Source organism: Pristiophorus japonicus, chromosome 14 (genome assembly GCF_044704955.1).
Source record: "Pristiophorus japonicus isolate sPriJap1 chromosome 14, sPriJap1.hap1, whole genome shotgun sequence".
Taxonomy (NCBI): Eukaryota; Metazoa; Chordata; class Chondrichthyes; family Pristiophoridae; genus Pristiophorus; species Pristiophorus japonicus.
The window spans coordinates 179,931,766-179,953,129 of record NC_091990.1 but is presented as its reverse complement, the minus strand read 5'-3'; the positions used below and the strand labels follow the sequence as shown (position 1 = coordinate 179,953,129).

Below are 21,364 nucleotides of genomic sequence, written 5' to 3'. Positions count from 1 at the left end.
CTGAATTGGAAGACAGTTAGAGACACTAAAACACCCACTGACATCCGAGTGGTTCAGATTCCCCAATGATCCTCAAATCTACTCCTCTGAATACTCTTCTATACATCAATCCCTGCCATCATCACCACAATCGTGCCTCTAAAAATGCCTCGTCTAAGAACTCCAATGGGATTTGAGGTGTCCTGCCCTTCAGCACTTTCTCATCGGCATAATTCAATGACCATTAAATGATTAATTTCCCATTCCTATCAGCATTAACTGTCAGGTATATTAAATGTGGCTATTTCTAATGATCTATTTGTAAATATAATTTTTTTGAGCAATAATATAAAATCAATACCTATCCATGGGGGTGGGGTATCTCTTATAGTCGCCGCCACTATTTCTGGTGATAGTGTAAAAATAAAATTTGTAAGTGATTTTGCTACAAATAGTACACAAAGGAAATCTTTTCTGTTTTTTTTATATATGTGCATTGACTGCTCTTCAGTTTGACCGATATCCAGGGTTAGTTAATAATTAAATCTGTGGCAATTATCCCAGTGCTGTGTTCTTTTAGATGCCATTTTTTGTTTTGATTTTAATGTCAAAACTCTGTGTCTTATCCTGGGGGAGAGGTTATAGCAACATTTAAAATAAGAGGCTAAACATTGCACACCTTGCTCTAGTTTGCTTCTAGCTTCGTGGCTTGGAGCACTTCCAGATCATGTCTTTTTCGCTTTGTGGTTTTGTACGTGAGATACCATCTCCTGATTCATCAGTCTTCTTGATTGACAAAAGGAGTCAGGTATGAAAACACACAGTTACGCTGACTGTCATGTGTCTCTGGCAAAGAAACCGTCAGCTACACTACAACCAAAAGAGACACACTTCACCCTTTAATTACTGCATCTAACTTGTGCTTTTAGACTAATAATTGACAAGGAAAGAGGATTTTTTTAAAACAAAAGCTATGGACATAGACAAGAGATTAATTCTACCCGCCTCTCCTCATGTCATGTTGACAGCACACTTCCCAAGGCCTTCACCAATGCTGCACTATAACCAAAAGCCAGCAGCTGCGCAGGTGTAATGTAGGGTTGACTTGATCTCTGATTGTAATTGTTGCTAGTAAGTACAAGCCGCTGGTTTGGAACTGGCAGTGGGAATACAGCTCTGTTGCAAATTTTTCTGATAATGCTGTACTTTAAGGCGCTCTTTTGCTCTTTAGCAACAAGTACTTCCTGTATCCTGGGTCCTCCACCTTAACTACACACCTGCCAAGAAGGTAAATGAGCAAGTAGCTTACCTCGCAAGTCTCTAACAATGCTGTTCTATAACTGGCTATAAAGAGACGTGACAGAGCAGCTTGGGTTTTTCCAGCTTCCCCATGAGAAAGCACTTAGCCTCTGCTCAGTGTCTGTCCATGCCTGCATGACTGATACTCTGGAACTCAGTGTGTGATGGATGATGGCTGCGCACCCACAGCCTCTATGGTGCCTTCACTTGTTCGTTTGTATAAACTTTCTCTGGTGGCACTGCTGGGAACCATAAATTCCTCCCCCTCCCCCAACTCATCAAACATGGCACTCTTGCCTCTGAGTCAGAGGTTGTGGGTTACAGTCCAACTCCAAGTTTGAGCACATTATCCAGACTGGCACTGCAGTGTGTACTGAGGGAGTGTGCAATGTCAGAGGACCTATCCTAATGATGTGACATTAGGCGAATGTTGTTCACACTGGCTAAAAAACCCCACACGTGAATACGTGAAGTCCAGAACCAGGGGTCACAGTCTAAGGATAAGGGGTAAGCCATTTAGGACTGAAATGAGGAGAAACTTCTTCACTCAGAGAATTGTGAACCTGTGGAATTCTCTACCACAGAAAGTTGTTGAGGCCAGTTCGTTAGATATATTCAAAAGGGAGTTAGATGTGACCCTTACGACTAAAGGGATCAAGGGGAATGGAGAGAAAGCAGGAAAGAGGTACTGAAGTTGCATGATCAGCCATGATCATATTGAATGGTGGTGCAGGCTCGAAGGGCCGAATGGCCTACTCCTGCACCTACTTTCTATGTTTCTATGTTACTGGCCACTTGCTTGAGGTATTATAAAGGATCTGTGTAATCATACTCCAGCAAAGGAATTAGTGCCTTCAGGAGAGGAAAGGTCAAAGTACACGGAGGAATAAAGTCAGGGATAAACATAGTATGCGCAAGTGATCGAGACATACAAAATCAGACCGAAACAAAAGCAGAGAGAAAGTGGCAGACACATGTAATCAAATTGGTGCATTATAGATTGAAAGTTTTCCATATCCATAAAGTTTATATCTTGTTTTCCCCACATTTGTTATTCTATAATGTTTCTTTTCTGATCCTTTTTTTTCCAATTTTCTTTCGGAACCCCACCATTCGAGGGACTGATTGGCTTACTCCTGTTCCTGGGTTCCTAATTATAATGCCATTTCTGCAACCCAAGTTGAGATCAAACAACTGCATGGTTGACTAGCTTGCTGATGATGATTGTCTGGGCTCACACATAAAGAATGGCCACTTCAGCAAAAGTAACAGTGGGTTGCCAGATCTCATTGAACCATCCCCCAGCAAAAGCAAGTGCCTTCAAGAGAGAACAGAGAAAATTGAAGGAGAAAAAGATGTGCATTCTAATTGTCTTTTTGATACTGTGCACTGTACACACTGAAATATTCTGAATTTGTGAATTAAATTTGCTCATACAGTAGCTTGGACTCCCTAGCAGTATCTTCTCTGTTTGCAGTGGTGTGGTTAACTATAAGTCAATGTATAAGGACTAACAGGTTAAATCAATCATACTTAATCTGTTAATTGCTTGCCAATGAACTCATTGCCTTAGGCATCCCACAGTGAAATATTAAATTGAAAGATACAATTATTTAAAAAATCGTGAGGTCATTTCAATTAAACTATTTAGTGGTATTAAGGAAATATATAAATAGGAATATCTGTACAAATTAATTGTATCCAATTTGAAAAGAACAGTCTTAATTTTCATAATACAATTTCTTATGTCTTGTTTATGTTGGGTCTGTCATTTACACCATGACCATTGAATTTGGTCAGTGTAAATTTTCTTCTCCCTCATTGGTTAAAGGTCTGATTTCTTTCTTCTTTCTAATTGGTTATTTTCTACTTTATTCACCAATCAAAGCCTTTCTCACCAATCATATTTCAGTGAAAGAAAGATCCTGCCAAATCATACTGCAGCAAAAAACATATCCTGAGGTACAAGCACTCAACCTCCACTATACAAACCTTAAAATTAAATATCATGAAAACATAAAAAATCAGCAATTCAGAAAAACAAGACAAAAACGTATCCATTCCACTTTGTAGTTGCTCCAGCAATTCCCTCTCCTTTTCCACACATGTCCAAGGCATCCATGCCTCATTAACATTCTCAACTTTGTGTTTAAACTCTCTCAATACTTCACAGCCCAGTCCTTCCAAGTGAGGCCCAACATTTTGAGCCAAACAAACACACTCTCAATTCCCCCTGGGCCTCCATATTGCTGAGTGTTCATTAGATTGCATGGGCAAGGAGCATCATTGTACTATACGGTTGACAGAGCTAGGTCTTGGTCCAGTAGCAAGGGTTATCCAAGATGAATGGAGACCAGCTCTGCTGCACGGACCTAGTGCGCAGACATATCGCAGTGTGGGCTGGCCCGTGCTGCCCCTGTGCTCTCGCCTCTCCTGGGTCCCGATCACGTCCCTCTACAATCTCTCGCCACTCCTTTGCCCCGACCTCGCCGCTCTTGCAGTACCTGCCCGCGCTCCAATCAGCGACTTGGATCTTGGTGACGTCCAATCCATTCCTTGCCACTTGGACCAAGACCTAGCTCTGTCAAACCCTTGTGGTGGCTGGTGTGCAATGGCCACCACACGTGAAAAAAATCCACGCAAAGGCATCTTCCACCCTTCAAGATTTAGTTCGGAACCTGGAATATTAGGTCCTTCATTGAAACACCTGTGAACTTTTTGGCGTGGAAGCAAGTCTTCCTCCTCTCAAGGGACTGTCTATGAGGGATGTGACTGTAAGGTTGGACTCTCATGGCCAAAAAGCCAGAGTCGGAGTTCTTGGAGGGTTGTGGGGTTAGAGGAGGTTACAGAGATAGGGAAGGGCAGGACATGAAGGGATTTAAACATGAGGATGATAATTTTAAATTGGAGAGGAGTCAATGTAGGTCAGCAAGGACAGGGGTTTTGGGGGATTGGGACTTGGTACCGGTTAGGACACAGGCCATCTAGGAAAGCATTAGATTAGTTAATTCTGAATGTGGCATAGGCATGGATCAGATTTTCATCAGCAGTTTGGCTGAGGCAAGGACAGAGACAGGTAATTTTATGTAGGGTTAAGGTGGTGGTCTTAGTGACGGAGAGGATATGGGGGCAGAAGCTCAACTCAGTTGAATAGGATGCTGAGGAAGGGAACAGTCTGTTTCAACCTGAGACAGTGGCCAGGTAGGAGAATGGGATTGTTGGCAAGGGTACAGAATTTGTGGGTACACACTGAAGATCATGGCTTTGGTCTCCCCAATGTTTAACTGAAGGAAATTGCGGCTCATCCTTGAAGAGATGACGGTCAAGTAGTCTGACAACACAGAGACAGTGGACGGGTGGAGAGATGTGATGGTGAGGTAGAGCTCGGGGTCGTCAGCATACATGTCATCAGAATGCAAAACTAATTTGATGATTGAAAAGCAAATATTAGAAAATAAAGAAGAAATTATAAAAACAAATTGATATGGAGAGTAAAGATAGTACAAATAACTAGGGAATAGTATAGTATTGTAGTATTCCATTTGATGCTTTAAAATTATGTTTAATCTTGTCTGTGAGCAATATCAGAAAAGATCAACTCATTCATTCATAGGCAGTCCCTTGGAATCGAGGAAGACTTGCTTCCACTCTTAGCATGAGTTCTTAGATGGCTGTACAGTACAATACGAGAACCACAGTCTCTGTCACAGGTGGGACAGATAGTCGTTGAGGGAAACGGTGGGCAGGGAGTCTGGTTTGCCACATGCTCTTTCCGCTGCTTGCATTTAATTTCTGCATGCTCTCGGCGACGATACTCGAGGAGCTCAGCACCCTTCTGAATGCACTTCCTCCACTTAAGGCGGTCTGTGGCCAGGGACTCCCAGATGTCAGTGGGGATGTTGCACTTTATCAGGGAGGCTTTGAGGGTGTCCTTTTAACGTTTCCTCTGCCCACCTTTGGCTCGTTTGCCGTGGTCGAGTTCCGAGTAGAGCGCTTGCTTTGGGAGTCTCCTGTCTGGCATGCGGACTAAGTGGCCTGCCCAGCGGAGCTGATCAAGTGTGGTCAGTGCTTCAATGCTGGGGATGTTGGCCTGGACGAGGACGCTAATGTTTGTGCGTCTGTCCTCCCAGGGGATTTGCAGGATCTTGCGGAGACATCGCTGGTGGTATTTCTCCAGCGACTTGAGGTGTCTACAGTACATGGTCCATGTCTCTGAGCCATACAGGAGGGCGGGTATTACTACGGTCCTGTAGACCATGAGCTTGTTGACAGTTTTGAGGGACTGATCTTCAAACACTCTTTTCCTCAGGCGGCTGAAGGCTGCACTGGCGCACTGGAGGCGGTGTTGGATCTCATCATCAATGCCTGCTCTTGTTGATAGGAGGCTCCCGAGATAGGGGAAATGGTCCATGTTGTCCAGGGCCACACCGTGGATCTTGATGTCTGGGGGGCAGTGCTGTGCGGCGAGGACAGGCTGATGTAGGACCTTTGTCTTACTAATGTTTAGCGTGACGCCCATGCTTTCACATGCCTCGGTAAATACGTTGACTATATCCTGGTGTGTAATTTTAAATGCTGATAACTTTAGTTTTTTGGATTGGGCAAAAGAGAAGGAGCAAAGGCCAATTGATCTTTGAATTAAATACACATTAAGCACTGGAGTTCGAGGTGTTGTATAAATATTTAAAGAAAATTCTTAAGGAAATGCTATTTTGGTTGAACTAAATTGAAATTATTTTTAAAAAAACATCTCCTCTAGCACGTGGCTTTGTGACAGGACAATTTATTACATCATATATAGGCCTATTACCAGTTTGTCTCCCGTGGTTCCCTTTTGCTTTGTTCCCACTAGGATATTTCGATCCAAAAAAACAAAAGCCGGAATGAAGAAAGCAGACTTCAGAAAGATCTTTGTTTTGCTGTAACCTAGCGGGGTTCACAGATTCTAAAGTCTGCTGATATTGCTGTTGTTTTACTGACACTTATTTCCTTGATTTCTAACCCAAAATATGGATCCTGCATCATTCTCCTGAGTGACGGGTATCAAATCGAGCACAACAAAGTTTCAACCTCAGCTGAGGTAATTCACCTGATTCACATCAAACAAAAACAGGGAATAATTAGGGGAAAAGGTAAACATGAAATGAAGAATTTATTTTCCAATCTAAAATATGTTGTGCTTAATCATCAACTAGTAAAATGGTCACATTACTTCCGCAGCTTAGGGACAAAACTTCCAAAATACACAGAATGTTCTCTATAGCATAAGGTGGCCTGTGGTACATTGCATTAATGCATCGTGCTACTGTGCCCTAGGACACTTTACCGTGTCTCCACAGAGGGTTTAGGGTACAGTGATTTCACAATTTCCTACAGATCATCGGGGTCAGGAACTGGGGTGGGGTTGGGGGTGGGGTGGGGGTGGGGGTGGGGTGGGGTTGGGTGGGGGTGGGGTTGGGGTGGGGTTGGGTGGGGTTGGGGGTGGGGTGGGGGGGAATAGGGGTGGGGGTTGGGTGGGGTGAACAGGGGTGGGGGTTGGGTGGGGGTTGGGTGGGGTGGGGTGAACAGGGGTGGGGGTTGGGTTGGGGTGGGGTGGGGTGGGTTGGGGTTGGGGTGGGGAGGGAAGGGTGAATCTGGAAGAGTCAACCTGAGCTGCTTCTATGTATTTTCATGACCAGCTCAATAGTGACAGAGCTTGTAGACCAGATACGTCACACACCCCATCAGTCAGGGCATGGTTTACATAGAGTGGCCTCAACAGTTATTAAGAGTAGACTAAGTGACTGCTATTGATCTCACAACTGAGTATATATTGTCTTTGTAGAGTTGAGTGTGGGAGAGACTTAAAGAGACCAACTTTATAAAATCAGTTAACACTTTTCTGTAGAAATGAGCAGGCACAGACATGATGGGCCAAGTGTCCTTCTTCTGTGCTGTAAACTTCTAGAATTTGATGGTTGTAAACTTCTCTGATCGTGGCAACATTTTAAAAAAAGTTACAATTGTTAAAAATCAAGGCACGGTAGTTGTGGCCTGTATGCTGTTCAAAGCCCCATACAGCTTAAATGAGGCTAGCAAGAAAATGATCTGAGGGACCATTAAAACAAAGCTGAGTATGAAATGCCCATCTTACACCATAAAAGATATATCCTCGGAGGTGCTGACATGCTATTGACCCATGAGGCCTCCCTGACCAATTGCCAAATGCTGAGCCATAAACCACAACTCACATTTATTTCAGGAGATGTTACCCATCATGGCAGTCTAGGTCTCTGGATAGTTCTCGGTCAACACATTTAAAATTCAGTGCTAGGCATATATGGATGATAATATTCGCAAATAGCGCTGATGGAAAAACAGCTCAAGTCTGCCCTTCATTCCACAACCCACAGGTTTTCAAAACCCAAACTTGATAATCACTTTTCCACAATGTCTTGATTTACATCACCTTCTGTCCTATTCTTTTCAACCTCAATGGTGTCCTGCCCTATGGGCGCTGGCCCTTCAACCAAGGCTTCACATTAAAAAAAAATCTTGTGCTTTGAAAGCTGCAGACACAATGGAATCATTTACAGACAACTCAGATCAAAGAAGCAAAATGACATTGAAAACTGCTCTCTAACTGCAGCTCTGGCACTACGGAACACATTTCAAGAAAATATGGAATTCCATTTGCAGTCGTGACTGAATGGAATAATATCTCTTTATAGTGCAGTGGCTGTGAAAATCGGATTGCTTATTTGCCATTGTTTAGTCCAGAAACTGTGGTTCTAGTCATAAAGCACTTAAATTGCTGTCCATACAGTGATTGACTTTTATACACGGATACATATATATTTTTAACGGTATCTATAACATTAAAAACCTATAAATATAGATGTTTATTTCCATTGGAGATAAAGTAATTGGAGATGTAAAATAGGCTGTCAACTCGCTATCACCCATTTTGCACTATTGCACAAAGTCAAGGTTTACCCCACTCACTTATAGTATTCACTTTTCAAAACCTACATTCTGGCTAGGTGAACCATTTTCATTGCACTCTACCTATGCTGCCTCATCATCATCATAGGCAGTCCCTCGGAATCGAGGAAGACTTGCTTCCACTCTTAGCATGAGTTCTTAGGTGGCTGAACAGTCCAATATGAGAACCACAGTCTCTGTCACAGGTGGGACAGACAGTGGTTGAAGGGAAGGGTGGGTGGGGAGCCTGGTTTGCCGCACGCTCCTTCCGCTGCCTGCGACGAGACTCGAGGTGCTCAGCGCCCTCCCGGATGCACTTCCTCCACTTCGGGCGGTCTTTGGCCAGGGTCTCCCAGGTGTCGGTGGGGATGCCGCAATTTATCAGGGAGGCTTTGAGAGTGTCCTTTTAACGTTTCCGCTGCCCACCTTTGGCTCGTTTACCGAGGACGAGCTCCGAGTAGAGCGCTTGCTTTGGGAGTCTCGTGTCTGGCATGCGAACGATGTGGCCTGCCTACAACCCATGTCACATACAGTTACATTCTGCACTTTACGTGAGGATCCCTGTTAAACACTCCTGACAAGCAAATAAAATGTTGTGCTGAACAGGTTGTTCGCTTAAAGAAGCTGAGCGGGTTTTTATTGTTTGTTGTCGAGCGCTCTATCTCTCTCCCGGCACAGCACGTCAGGAAGAATTCTGCTATCTTTGAGACAGCAGGGTATTAATGCTGCCTTGCTGGCATGCTGCCTGGGGATGTTCCTTCTGACAGTGGCGCTACTACAGAGTACGAACCTTGGGCAGTTCTAGAGGGAGAGCAAGCTCATGCTGTGTTCGTGGAAGATAACCTCTTTCCTCCAAAGTAAACAACTCCCACTAACAGCTATGCAAAGTGCATTGCTTACAAAGGCTCCAAGAGGCCTGGGAATTATGACAAACCCCTATTCAGAGCTCATTCAATTTTGCTTACAGCTATATTCCAGTCTAATTAAAACCTTTTAATAAACACATCTCCTGAACTATTCTCCCAGTTGATTATCATTCTGGTGTCACTGGACTAAATCTAAATTTATAAAGGATAAGGTCAAAAACAGTTTTTTTTAAATGAATGAATCCAGGAAAGTCACTGGTCTTGGAAAACTATTTTGGATTCCTGTGTTTGATTTGTCCAATTTTAGCATGGTATTAATCCTCAAAGGGCTGACAACTTCAGACATTAGAAGTTCTATTTTTATTTACATCTCTATGAGATATGCTGTGGCTTTATTCTTCCTCAGTATCTATATTAAAGCTCAGGGAACAAGCATTGTACTAAACATATACTTGTAGTTCTAAGACATCATTCTGCCTTCGGACTACTTCACCAGTGCTATCCCCTGATGCTTTTTGGATAATGTTCGCTTACTGTTCACTGGCTTTGTTTCTGCTTATTGCAGTGAGGCTTGACAAAATTGTTCTTGATTTTAGACTTTGGGTCCGTGCTCTTTTTATAAAGTAGTCTCACTTCTGCTAGGGACTGTACCTTGTGTAATTCCAAATGGTCTCCTTAATAATAATCATTAACACGGGGAAACCACTTTATAGACCATATTGAGCAGTTGTGTGTGTGCCATAGAGCATCATTAAGTATGTTCGCCATTTAGACGAGGGATGATTTTTAACCCTGTCTGCTGGCAGAAACTGGGCATGTGGCAGATAAAATCAGCCGGGAGACTTGCTCATCGACACCCTGCTCCGTTCCCATATCCTGGGATTTTAACTTGCTCTTTAACCCGATCTACATATTTAAAGAAGGACTTTATGACCTGAACGCGATCAGCCTCCGATGATATCATCAGGGCCTGACTGTTATTTTATCTGCCCTGAGTGTAAAAGCCATTGTGGCTTTCCTGCCAGAGAAAGACAGTGGGAAGAGGAGCTGAAGCAAGAGGGTTTTTTTTTACATTTCTGTGGGGCAGGAGGAGTGGGTGCCCCACAAGGAATGTTTAGGCTCTCATCTTCCCAAAGCTCCATTCCTATACCGGGGACCATTCCCTTGGTCCTTGCTGGTGGCCTCTTGCTGGCTAAAAATCTTTGACCGCCCCCCTCACCCCGACCCCCCTCACCCCCACCCACCTACCCCCCCCCACCCCCCACACACCCGCACCACCCCCTCACCCCCCTCCACCCCACCCCACACCCCCACCCCACCCAACCCCCCACCCCACCCCACCCCACACCCCCACCCCATCCACTCCCCCACCCCACCCCACCTACACCCCAACACCCCCATCAACCCCCAACCCCCCACACACACCCCACCCCACCCACACCCCACCCCCTCACCCCCACCCATCTACCCCCCCAACCCCCACCCCACCCACACCCCGCACCCTCACCCCCACCCACCTACCCCCCACACCCCCACACCCCTCCACCCCACCCCATCCACCCCCCCACCCTACCCGACCTACACCCCCCCCATCTACCCCCCAACCCCCCACACCACCCACACCCCCATCCCATCCACCCCCCCCACCCACCCCACCAAACCCCCCACCCCACCCACTCCACACCGCAACCATAACCCCACCCAACCTATCCCCCCAACACCCCCCCCCCACCCACACCCCACACACACCTCCATCCACCCCACCTACCCCCCCAACACCCCCCATACCCACACCCCATCCCCCACACCCTCACCCACCCTCCCCACACCGTCCTACACACTCCTCTCCCACCCCACCCCATCTGCACCCCCACACCTCCCCACACACACCCTACCCCACACCCATCCACCCCCCCACACCCCCACCCACACCCCCCCACCCCACCTACACTCTCCCACCACCCCCCCCCACACCACCCAGCCGCTGTTTCCCGCCAGTTTCAGGTGGGCAACTGACACGGGGGAACTCAAATGAGGCCCAGGCATTAAAGACACATTAGCCTCACAATGCCCAGGTTAGAGGGGTTTTGCGCTCACTTTGGCTCCCTCCTGTCCAATTCCCAATCCACAATAAAATCAGCATCGAGATAAATTTAATGCGAAATGTGTCTAGGACATAAAGATCAGAAAAGCTTTGCCCTATTATAATAATGGTTGTGTGTTATATACAGTTTGAATATCCACTGCATAATTGGCCAGTGCAACAGGCTGGTGAATTCCCTGGGGCGACAGGCGCCCAGGCTAAAGACCGCCCTAGATGGGGAAAGTGCATCCGTGAGGGCGTTGAGCTCTTCGAATCTCAACACCGAGAGTGTGAAGAGGTCAAGCGCAGGCAGCGGAAGGAGTGTGCGGCAACCCAGTCCCACCCAACCCTTCCCTCGTCGAATGTCTGTCCCACCTGTGACAGAGTCTGTGGCTCTTGTATTGGACTGTTCAGCCACCAAAGAACTCACTTCAGGAGTGGAAGCAAGTCTTCCTCGATTCCGAGGATGATGATGATGGTGATGAGTTACAGTCAGTACTACATGAAGTCAATCCAAATGATAAAAGATCATCTACTCAGGTGGAGTCACAGTGAAACGCTCCCATTCAAATTCACAGTGGATGTAAAAAAAAGAGCTTTAACTACGTACAACACATGAGTGTCATTGTCTAAGGCATTGCACTCAATAAGTGCAGTCCATCCCTACTGACAATGTGCAACCATTTCTGTGAGGGATTTCTAATCTCATCCCTTTACTTATTATGGAATTAGGTTAATTACATATCTAGATGAACTGGTTGTTCCCTTTTTTTGTGTTGGAATGTTTTCCTCAAAATATTATTTTCTCCTAAGAACCAAGCAACAATTCAAAATGGTGACATACCTTTGATTTCACCAAGTATCTCTCCTGTATTGAGTCCAGCCATCTTCTCCTTCCAGTCCTTAGAGAGAAATTTCTCAACACAGGATGATTCTGTGGAGAAAAAACAAAACACATTATGAAGAAGAAATAATACTGCTGCCTAGTGAAAATATGTTGATCCCTTTATAGAATATGCATCACATTTGATCGACATCTGAATTAATGAATAGCTCACATATTGTGCTAACATAATGAACATTTATCACCACTTGGTTACTAAACAGTAACTCCCCAAATTCCATTAATAATTGCCGAGACTTTCATTCCATTTGGCCATGGGTTCATGGGCCCAGAACACAAAGCAGCCTTTAGTTTGCATTAAATTGACAGTTACATGATAGTTGGTGTGAGCAACAGAACATGTCTGAGGTTGGCCTGAAGCACAGTGTTTGGGGCAGAGTGGAGCAGTTTTACCTGATCCCGACAGTGGGAGCCCAAATAGAAAATGTTCCGCTTTCCAGCACTAATAACCTTCACCTCAACAAGCACACACAAATTGCCCCTTCTTGCTGTAGTGTTTCATGGTTTAATCATGGAACGGTCCAAAGTGAGACATGTTATTCACAATACTTGGTTACAAAACACTGTCCTATGAGCTGCTAGTTGAAGCAGTATTCTTCTGCAAATTAAATCCCACAAGGGCTTTTTTTTCCATTCATCATCACTTTCTATTTCCTATGCCAAGTCAGTTTTCAATCCAGCAAGTTAATTTGTCATTAATTCTATGAGTCTTGATCATTTCTGGAAGCTGTGTGTGTAGAACGTCATCAAAATGCCTTCTGAAAAATCCAAGTAAACGGCACCTACTCATTTAGTTACCTGCTCGAAGAATTCCAGTGAATTTGTGAGGCATAAACTATTGCCTCTAAATCTATGATGACTATTCCTTATGGCTCCTTTATTCTACGTGAACATTGATGGCGTCTCATAAAATGCTCTCAACCATTTTTCCCATTATGGATGTTAAGTGAACTTGTCCGTAATTCCCCGATTCATCTCTTGCTCCTTTCTTTATATTGGGAATAACATTTACTATTTTCCATATATATGGAGCTGGCAAAAAACATTTACCAGAACCTCACTCGTTTCCTTCAGGATTCTGGAGCGCATCCCATCTGCTCCAGGTGCCTTGTATGCATTTAATCTCCACGTTTCTTTATTACACATGCTTTACTAAAATCTACATATGTTACAGATTGCTGAGCCAAAATAACTGGCTCTGAAATTTAGCCACAGCTTTCATTTGTGAAAATGGATATGAAGAATTAATTTAACACACCAGCCATTTCCTGATCAACCATGGTATCCCTTAGCTACTCTTTCTCACTCCGTTTATATCTTATATGGCTAAAATATTATTGTCGATTCCTCTTGTTGCTATCTATAGTGTTCATTCTGACTGTCCATTTACCTATTCCAATATGCATTTTAATTAGCCACAAATGATGTGGCATCAATCCACATTACTCTGCACTCTGGTAACCTCTGCAGCCCCAGCCACTTCTCTTCTGCTGAAGCAACTGGTGCTGAGATATAGGTTCACAGATATCAGCCACCTTTTAGCATCTCAATCAAGTAGCAAATCTTCATGTCCAAGCCTAGTTGCTGAGTGTCAGCAGACTATTCAACTGTGAAGTGCATCAGAGCTAAGCCTGATCCTGTCCTGACACAAAATCCACACGTGCACACACTTCCTTGCAGGATACAGATTAGCAGCAGAGAGTCTTGGCTGATTTTCCTATCTCCCGCCCACTTGTAATGCCCCAACTCCCACCACAACTAAGTGTTTCCCTTATTTTCTAAAATAATTGGCCTTTAGGTTGTTCTTGACCTCCTCAGTGTACTGCAATAATCTTGACCTTGTTATTTTTCTTGTAGGCATATACTTGCTTTCTTTCTTTGAATATATAGACAAATTTTTGAATGATAAGGGAGTCAAGGGTTATGGGGAGCAGGCAGGGAAGTGGAGCTGAGTCCATGATCAGATCAGCCATGATCTCATTGAATGGCGGAGCAGGCTCGAGGGCCAAATGGTCTACTCCTGCTCCTATTCCTTATGCTCTTATGTTCTTTAAGGAGCTCTTCCAAAAATAAAATCAATTTTTATTCTGTTATTTTGCTTCCTAATTTAACTTCCCATTTAATCCTCCCTATTACTCATTCTCTTTGTCGGTTGGCAAGGCACAATCATCTTCTTCTTAGGCAGTCTCCCGGAGTCGAGGATGACTTGCTTCCACACCAACATGAGTTCTCAGGTGGCTGAAGAGTCCTATGTGGGACCTACAGACTCTGTCACAGGTGGGACAGATGGTGGTTGAAGGGACGGGTGGGTGGGGGGCTTGGTTTGTCGTACGCTCCTTCCGCTGTTTGTACTTGACTACCGCGTGCTCCCGACGAAGAGACTCAAAGTGTTCGACTCCTTCCCGAATGCTTCTTCTTCACTTTGAGCGGTCATGGGCCAGGGATTCACAATCAGGAGCTTGTTGGCTCAGCACTCATGAGGTTTTTTCTAATTTTAATGAGGAGTAGCAGGTATTCACTGCAGAATTGTCCAACTGAGAATCAAAGGTAACTTTGCACCTCTTCAAGGTGTGCAGTTAACTGGTAGGCCCAGTGCAGTATTTCCCTTTGGTTGTTGTTATTCCACAAGGTTTATTCAATGATTCTGTGTGTGAGCCTCTTTATTTCAGTACTGCATTAATATACTCATTTATTTCCCGCATTACAACAGTAACTACACTCCAAAAGTACTTCATTGGCTATAAAGCACTTTGAGACGTCCGGTGGTCATGAAAGGCGCTATATAAATCCAAGTCTTTCATATTATTAGAAAGTTAAAGCTTTGGTTTATTGTGTAACAGATCTGAATAGATTCCGTGGTAACTCATTCACTCAATTAATTCAAAGTGATATCCATACTTTAGAACCAGAATAGTTCCAGAAAGCTTGGAGCATTTAGAGAATATGTTGAGAAAGTTAAGCCTTTCCTGAAGTGCAGGAAAAGAGATATTAAAATCAGCATTTTTAGTGTGTGAGAATGTTTGCAATTGCTTTTATTTTGTTTTTCCTGTTTGAAGTTTTCACTTTTTTGATGCGGTGCTTTTCATTGACCTCTTCAGCAAATAGCAGGAACTATCAGCATGGATGATATAAAAAAACCTGAATCTTCAAATCCACTGCCACACATCTTTTTAAAAACAAACAATTATCTTCTTTCATCCAAACCCACCCCCACCCCATCTCACCTCCAATTTTCTTTCCTGTAAAACGGATCTTTATTGGGAACGAGCTTGTCCAGTACCTCCCCATATGCAAACCTAGACAGTGAATGTCAGCAAACTGGGCAACCTGTGATGAGTTTGAACCCAAACCTGTTCACACCCAATATCCACATGCACATTCCAGCAGGGATCGCTGGAAACTGATTAGGAGTTGGAATCCTGACCGATTCTTTCCCCTTTTTCGTACCCAGTTAGACCATAGCATAATGCATTGTTTCTACCGACAGCCGAACTGAGATCAGCTAACAGCAACTTGCATTTATATAGCACTTTTAACAGAAAGAAAGTTCTTGAGATATTTAGAGAAGGAATTCCAGAGAATAGGACACAGGCGACTGAAGGCTCTGCCAATGGAGGGATGCAGAGCGAGGGTGAATGAACAGAAGGTCAAATTCCGAAGAACAGAAGATGGGGCTGGAGGAGGTTGCAGAGATAGGATAGGGTGAGGTTATCCGGGGATTTGAAGATGATTTTAAATTTCATGTTTGGGGGAATGGGTAGGCAGTGTAGGCTGGCGAGGACAGGGGTAACAGGTGAGCGTGTCAGAAGTTTGCATAAATTTAAGTTTATGAGAGCGACAGGAAGGGAGGCCAGCAAGTTAGAAGTAGTTGAGTCTGGGGTGACAAAGGGTTTCTGCAATGGATGGGCCAAGGTTGAGGGGGTTGGAGGTAACATTTTGTAATGGAAGTGATATGGAGTTAGAATCTCAGCCTCAGGACCAAATAGGAAGTCCAGAACCAGGGGTCACAGTCTAAGGGTAAGGGGTAAGCCATTTAGGACCGAGATGAGGAGAAACTTCTTCACCCAGAGAGTGGTGAACCTGTGGAATTCTCTACCAAAGAAAGTCGTTGAGGCCAGTTCGTTAGATATATTCAAAAGGGAATTAGATGTGGCCCTTACGGCTAAAGGGATCAAAGGGTATGGAGAGAAAGCAGGGATGGGGTACTGAAGTTGCATGGTCAGCCATGATCATACCGAATGGTGGTGCAGGCTCGAAGGGCCGAATGGCCTACTCCTGCACCTATTTTCTATGTTTCTATGTTTCTATGACACCAAGGTTGCAAACAATGTGGCTCAGCCTGAAACAATGGCTAGGAAGGAATTGGTGGCAAGGGAGCGGAGTTTATGGGGGGGGGGGGGGCCCAAGACAATAGTTTTGGTCTTCCAGAAATTGAACTGGAGGAAGTTATGATTTAGCCAAGTTTGAATATCTGACAAGCAGTCGGACAGCACAGAGGTGATTTAGGGGCTGATAGGAGGTGGTGGAGAGGTAGAGCTGGGCGTCATCAGCATACATGTGAAAGCTGACCCCATGCCTGCAGATGAGAATACCGCAGACCAAGGATCAAACCTGGCACCTTGTTGTCCCGGTACCATCTCAGGCAGTACATTTACCCACTGAACTATCTGGTTGACCCTTTTGTTTCCAAAAAAATGCTGTTAAAATTTATCGTTTAATTTTCTCCTCTGCGAGTTTGTCTTTGCATAACCAGTTCCATTTCCCCATCACTGTAAGCATTGGATCTGTTATGCAGTTTTGTCATGTAACCAGAGAACGCATTTTACTGAAAAATATCAACAATTATATTCTTATAATAAAAATATTTGGTCCTTCAATTTGGGGAAAATAACGCAATCATTTGGAAAGAAGAAAAACAGTATATTGTTTGGAACATTCTGTCTATGCCGCCTTATTGACGCAGTTTATTCAAAGAAGAGTTATCTTAGGCTGACAGCTTTAGAAAGGTGGATCAGAAGACTGTCTGCACTGATAAGCAACACTACAAAGTAAACGTAAAAGGAAGCACTAGGTAAAAGATGACATGAAGTACACACTATCAGCGCCCAGCAATGAAAACAATTAACATCTCTTCCCGCTGCAATGAATCAGGCCAAGAATTGCTGGAATTCCGCTTTCTGTCGCAAGGACTATGATAAAGAGCATGTTGCTAACTATCAGACCCTGGGCTCTGAAGTCTTCTTCGAAACTGGGGGTCAGCTTGCTCTCATCAAGTTGAACTTTTTCTTGTGCAGTCTCACGTATGTTTTCTTTTGACAGCACAGATCAGTGCCGGGACCCAGGCATTGAAAACGAAAGACAGAAGATCAAAGGATGCTTACCGAGGCTGGTGTGCCGCCCCATTAAAAAATACATGCAATATTGCATAAATAAACTGACTTGCTGAGTTTTATCCCTGTGGGGTGGCACTGGTAGGCAGCCTAGACCTATAAATCTGGAAAGAGCAGTATCCGGGAACAATTGCGCTCTGTATTTGTCCTACTCTGCTTTGATATGAAAGGTTACAGTGTTCAATGCAAAGCACCAACCATGTGTGCTGCAAGAATTGGTTTGTTCCAGAAATTAAGGAAAATAATGGTAATGGATTGAATTCTTGTTTTGCATCATTTAATTTGCACATTTACAAAAATAGCCACGAGACCAAACATATCTAATCTTTGCTTTTCATCTCCATTCTCAAAATAAATAAATAATTACAGTCTCGCATTTACAAAATGAAGATGAGGATTTCTGATGTTACAATTCATGTCTCCTTCACTAATCATGATACTATAAAAATAGCCTTCACTAGATTGGGTACACCTGATATCATTCTGACGTTTTCCATCGATAAATACCAACTTTGCCTACATAACACTCACTGCCCTCCAAAATTAAATCAGTACGCAAAGTGTTTTGAGACATTTTCACAACATGATAAGGTGCTTTATAAACACAAGCCTTCAATTTGTTTTGTTTCTCTTCAGATGGATGTCAGTGCCTCCAAAGGGTCGTAGAATTAATGCAGCAAAGGGAACAGGTCAAATTCATGGCAACACCACAAAAAAATTTTCGGCATTCGTTGAGCATCAGGTTAAAACCCTCTCTCTGTAATATCATCCTCACGCTAACATCCTGGGACCCCGTGTGTAATGGTTTAAGGCTTCCTCGCTATTCAAAAACCCATATAATGATAATCCGCAATATAATCGGCAGATATGACAGCATTCTACAAGGCAGACCTTGAGAGCCACCAGCCTTTTCGTTTCAAATTGATCGCGATGACCTTCCAAAGTGAAGGTGAAGCACCTCAAAGAAAAGGGATGGGTCAAATCCTTGGCTGCACCTCAAACATTTGTAATCATTACATAAAGCACCAACAAACAGGATTACGGGATTAGTCACCAACTTCAAACATGTCATTTCCGAGTCAATCTATGCTTGGGAAAGGGAAATCCATCTCATTTCAGCTGTTAACAGTTAGTGCTGTGTGTGCTAAAACACAACTGCAACCAGAGGAGTGGACGCTGAGAGTTATCCACCATGGGCTTTTAATCACAGTGAATGGTCTGTAACTAGCCTAGTATTATATAGTGGTCTTAACCTTGGTGCAAAGGGCTTCAGTAACTATACAGAGCATTATGCATGAACAGCAGTGTACAATTTGAGCTGTAAATGTGATCTGGTCCAGCCACAGGAACCACCGATGGGACTCTGCAGTCCTCCTTGAAACTGCGGCCATCAATTTATTCTTGGTTTTACAACCTGATCTCTTATTATCTAGTTGAAGAGAAGATAGCATTGAAAGCTATAGAACCTCAAAAGTAATATAGCGACAAAACTTCTGCACTGGATTCTGATTCCAATGTTTGAAGTGATCAGTCCGGAATTGCAATGGACTAAACTTCAGGAAATGTTTCAAAATGTTTGATCCACAATTGAGGTTTACGTGCAGTTGAATTTTCAGGCCATCCCATAATACACAACAACAATAACCTGTATTTATATAGCGCCTTTAACGTAGTGAAATGTCCCACGGCGCTTCACAGGAGTATTATGAGACAAATAATTTGACACCGAGCCACATAAGGAGAAATTAGAGCAGGTGACCATAAGCTTAGTCAAAGAGGTAGGTTTTAAGGAGCGTCTTGAAGGAGGAAAGAGAGGTCGAGAGGCGGAGAGGTTTAGGCAGGGAATTCCAGAGCTTAGGGCCCAAGCAACTGAAGGCAGAGCCACCAATGGTTGAGTGATTATAATCAGGGACGTTCAAGAGGGCAGAATTAGAAGAGCCCAGACATCTCGAGGGGTTGTGGGGCTGGAGGAGATTACAGAGATAGGGAGGGGCGAGGCCATGGAGGGATTTGAAAATAAGGATGAGAATTTTGAAATCGAGGCATTGCTTAACCGGGAGCCAATGTCGGTCAGCGAGCACAGGGAGTGATGCGTGAGCGGGACTTGGTGCGAGTTAGGACATGGGCAGCCAAGGTTTCGATCACTGATTTTTCACCTTTGTTACGCCAGGTTCAGAAGAGCGGCACTATACTGCCAGCCTTCCTGCCATGCGCTCCCGTTTACTGTTTCACTCAATGCTATTCGCCATCAGGTATCGGCCGGTGGTGAAGCTGGCACGTCTTGCCGCAGTTCCCAACACCCACCAAAAGGTAGGTCCCTGCTGTCACCAGAACAAGGCAAATCGGGCTGGTAGGTTTCCGAGTGCCGCCGGCAGCAGGAGAGTGCGCCTGCAAACAGTATTTCTAATGACCGTCCCTGGGGAAAAAGGTGATCATCATAGGCCATTGGTCATGGTCCTCAGCATCTCATGTGGCAAACCCATACTTTTGAGGAAGAGTCCACACCCAAAATATTAACGGTCCGCTCTCTCTCCACAGATACTGCCTAACCTATTGATTCGCAGTTTCTGTTTTTTGCACTGTTTACAAATTTCACTCACTGTCTGGGACCAAGGGATAACAGATCGCGCACTTCACACAACATCGGAGGATGCCTCCCGATCACAAAAGCACACATTGTGATTGGCTCATGGCTGCATTAAACTGCATGGTATTCTAACTTGGATATAATGCATTATCAATCAACAACAGTTCACATCTGTGTAGCATTCAAAGAAAAAAGACCAAATGAAACAGCTAATTAAGACTGTAACAAACATACTTTTTTCAACAAAATTCTGTTGAATACTAAACAAGGGCAAACTTTAAAGATCATTTCCCACCAGTTATAAAAGCTAACACAGTACTAAGGGCATTCAACGAACACAATTATACAGAGAAAGGACCCAGCCTGCAACAACAGTGTATAGTGGATGACCACCACTGTTATTATTTTGTTTGATAAGTTTCCTTTTTTCTGAATGGGTAAGGTTTTTTTTTATTAGTCACGGCCCTTTAAAAAGGGGGCACATTTATTTGTTTTTTAGTTGATGGGTTGCCCCAACGTCTCCTTATTGATTATTTTAGAAAGGTAATAGAGAACGCAGAAAGGACTCGGAAGCATTTCCAGAGTTAGATCCTGAAGCAGCAACTCCAGCCACAGCAATGAACAGAGTGGCTCTGCTGCTGTCAGTGGTTTGGACAACCATCTCATGATGTACTTTCACCGCACTGCCAAAGGCACCCTTTAGAGCTGGCCCGACAGCACGAACAGCTACTGCTATCTGCTGTCTTACCCAGTCGTTTTCACATCACTGCTCTGTACAAACCTTCCCCAACTATAGGTACAAGTGCAGAAACCGGAAATAAAAGTCATAATCATAACTTCTGAACAATTGGAGTGTGATATGAAATCCACCCTACGGTGTAAGTGCCAAACTCTACAGGACCAGCAGCTTAGGCAAAAAGAACCAGTTCTGCATCATAGAAAGGTAACAAAAGAAAAGTTCACAGTTTGATTAGTGTACACTCCACTGTTACCTTAATAATTATGGTAATAAGGGCTCTACTCGGAACTCCTACATGGCAGGCGAGCCCAAGGTGGGTAGAGGAAACGTTACAGGGACACCCTCAAAGCCTCCCTGATAAAGTGCAACATCCCCACTGACACCTGGGAATCCCTGGCCAAAGACCTCCCTAAGTGGAGGAAATGCATCCGGGAGGATGCTGAGCACCTCGAGTCTCATCGCCGAGAGCATGCAGAAATCAAGCGCAGGCAGCGGAAAGAGCGTGCGGCAAACCTGTCCCTCAATGACTATCTGTCCCACCTGTGACAGGGACT

At 44.2% G+C, this 21,364-nt stretch overlaps 1 protein-coding gene across 21 annotated transcripts in view; it reads right to left on the bottom strand.

The window, feature by feature from the left end:
* The window catches only part of sox6 (SRY-box transcription factor 6), a 656,189-nt gene that overhangs the window by 248,487 nt on the left and 386,338 nt on the right, over positions 1-21,364 (bottom strand). For all 21 annotated transcript variants that reach the window (XM_070899905.1, XM_070899904.1, XM_070899902.1 and 18 more), the window contains one exon: positions 12,035-12,124. In XM_070899905.1, coding sequence (XP_070756006.1) covers positions 12,035-12,124 — 90 coding nt within the window. The remainder of the gene's footprint in view (positions 1-12,034; positions 12,125-21,364) is intronic.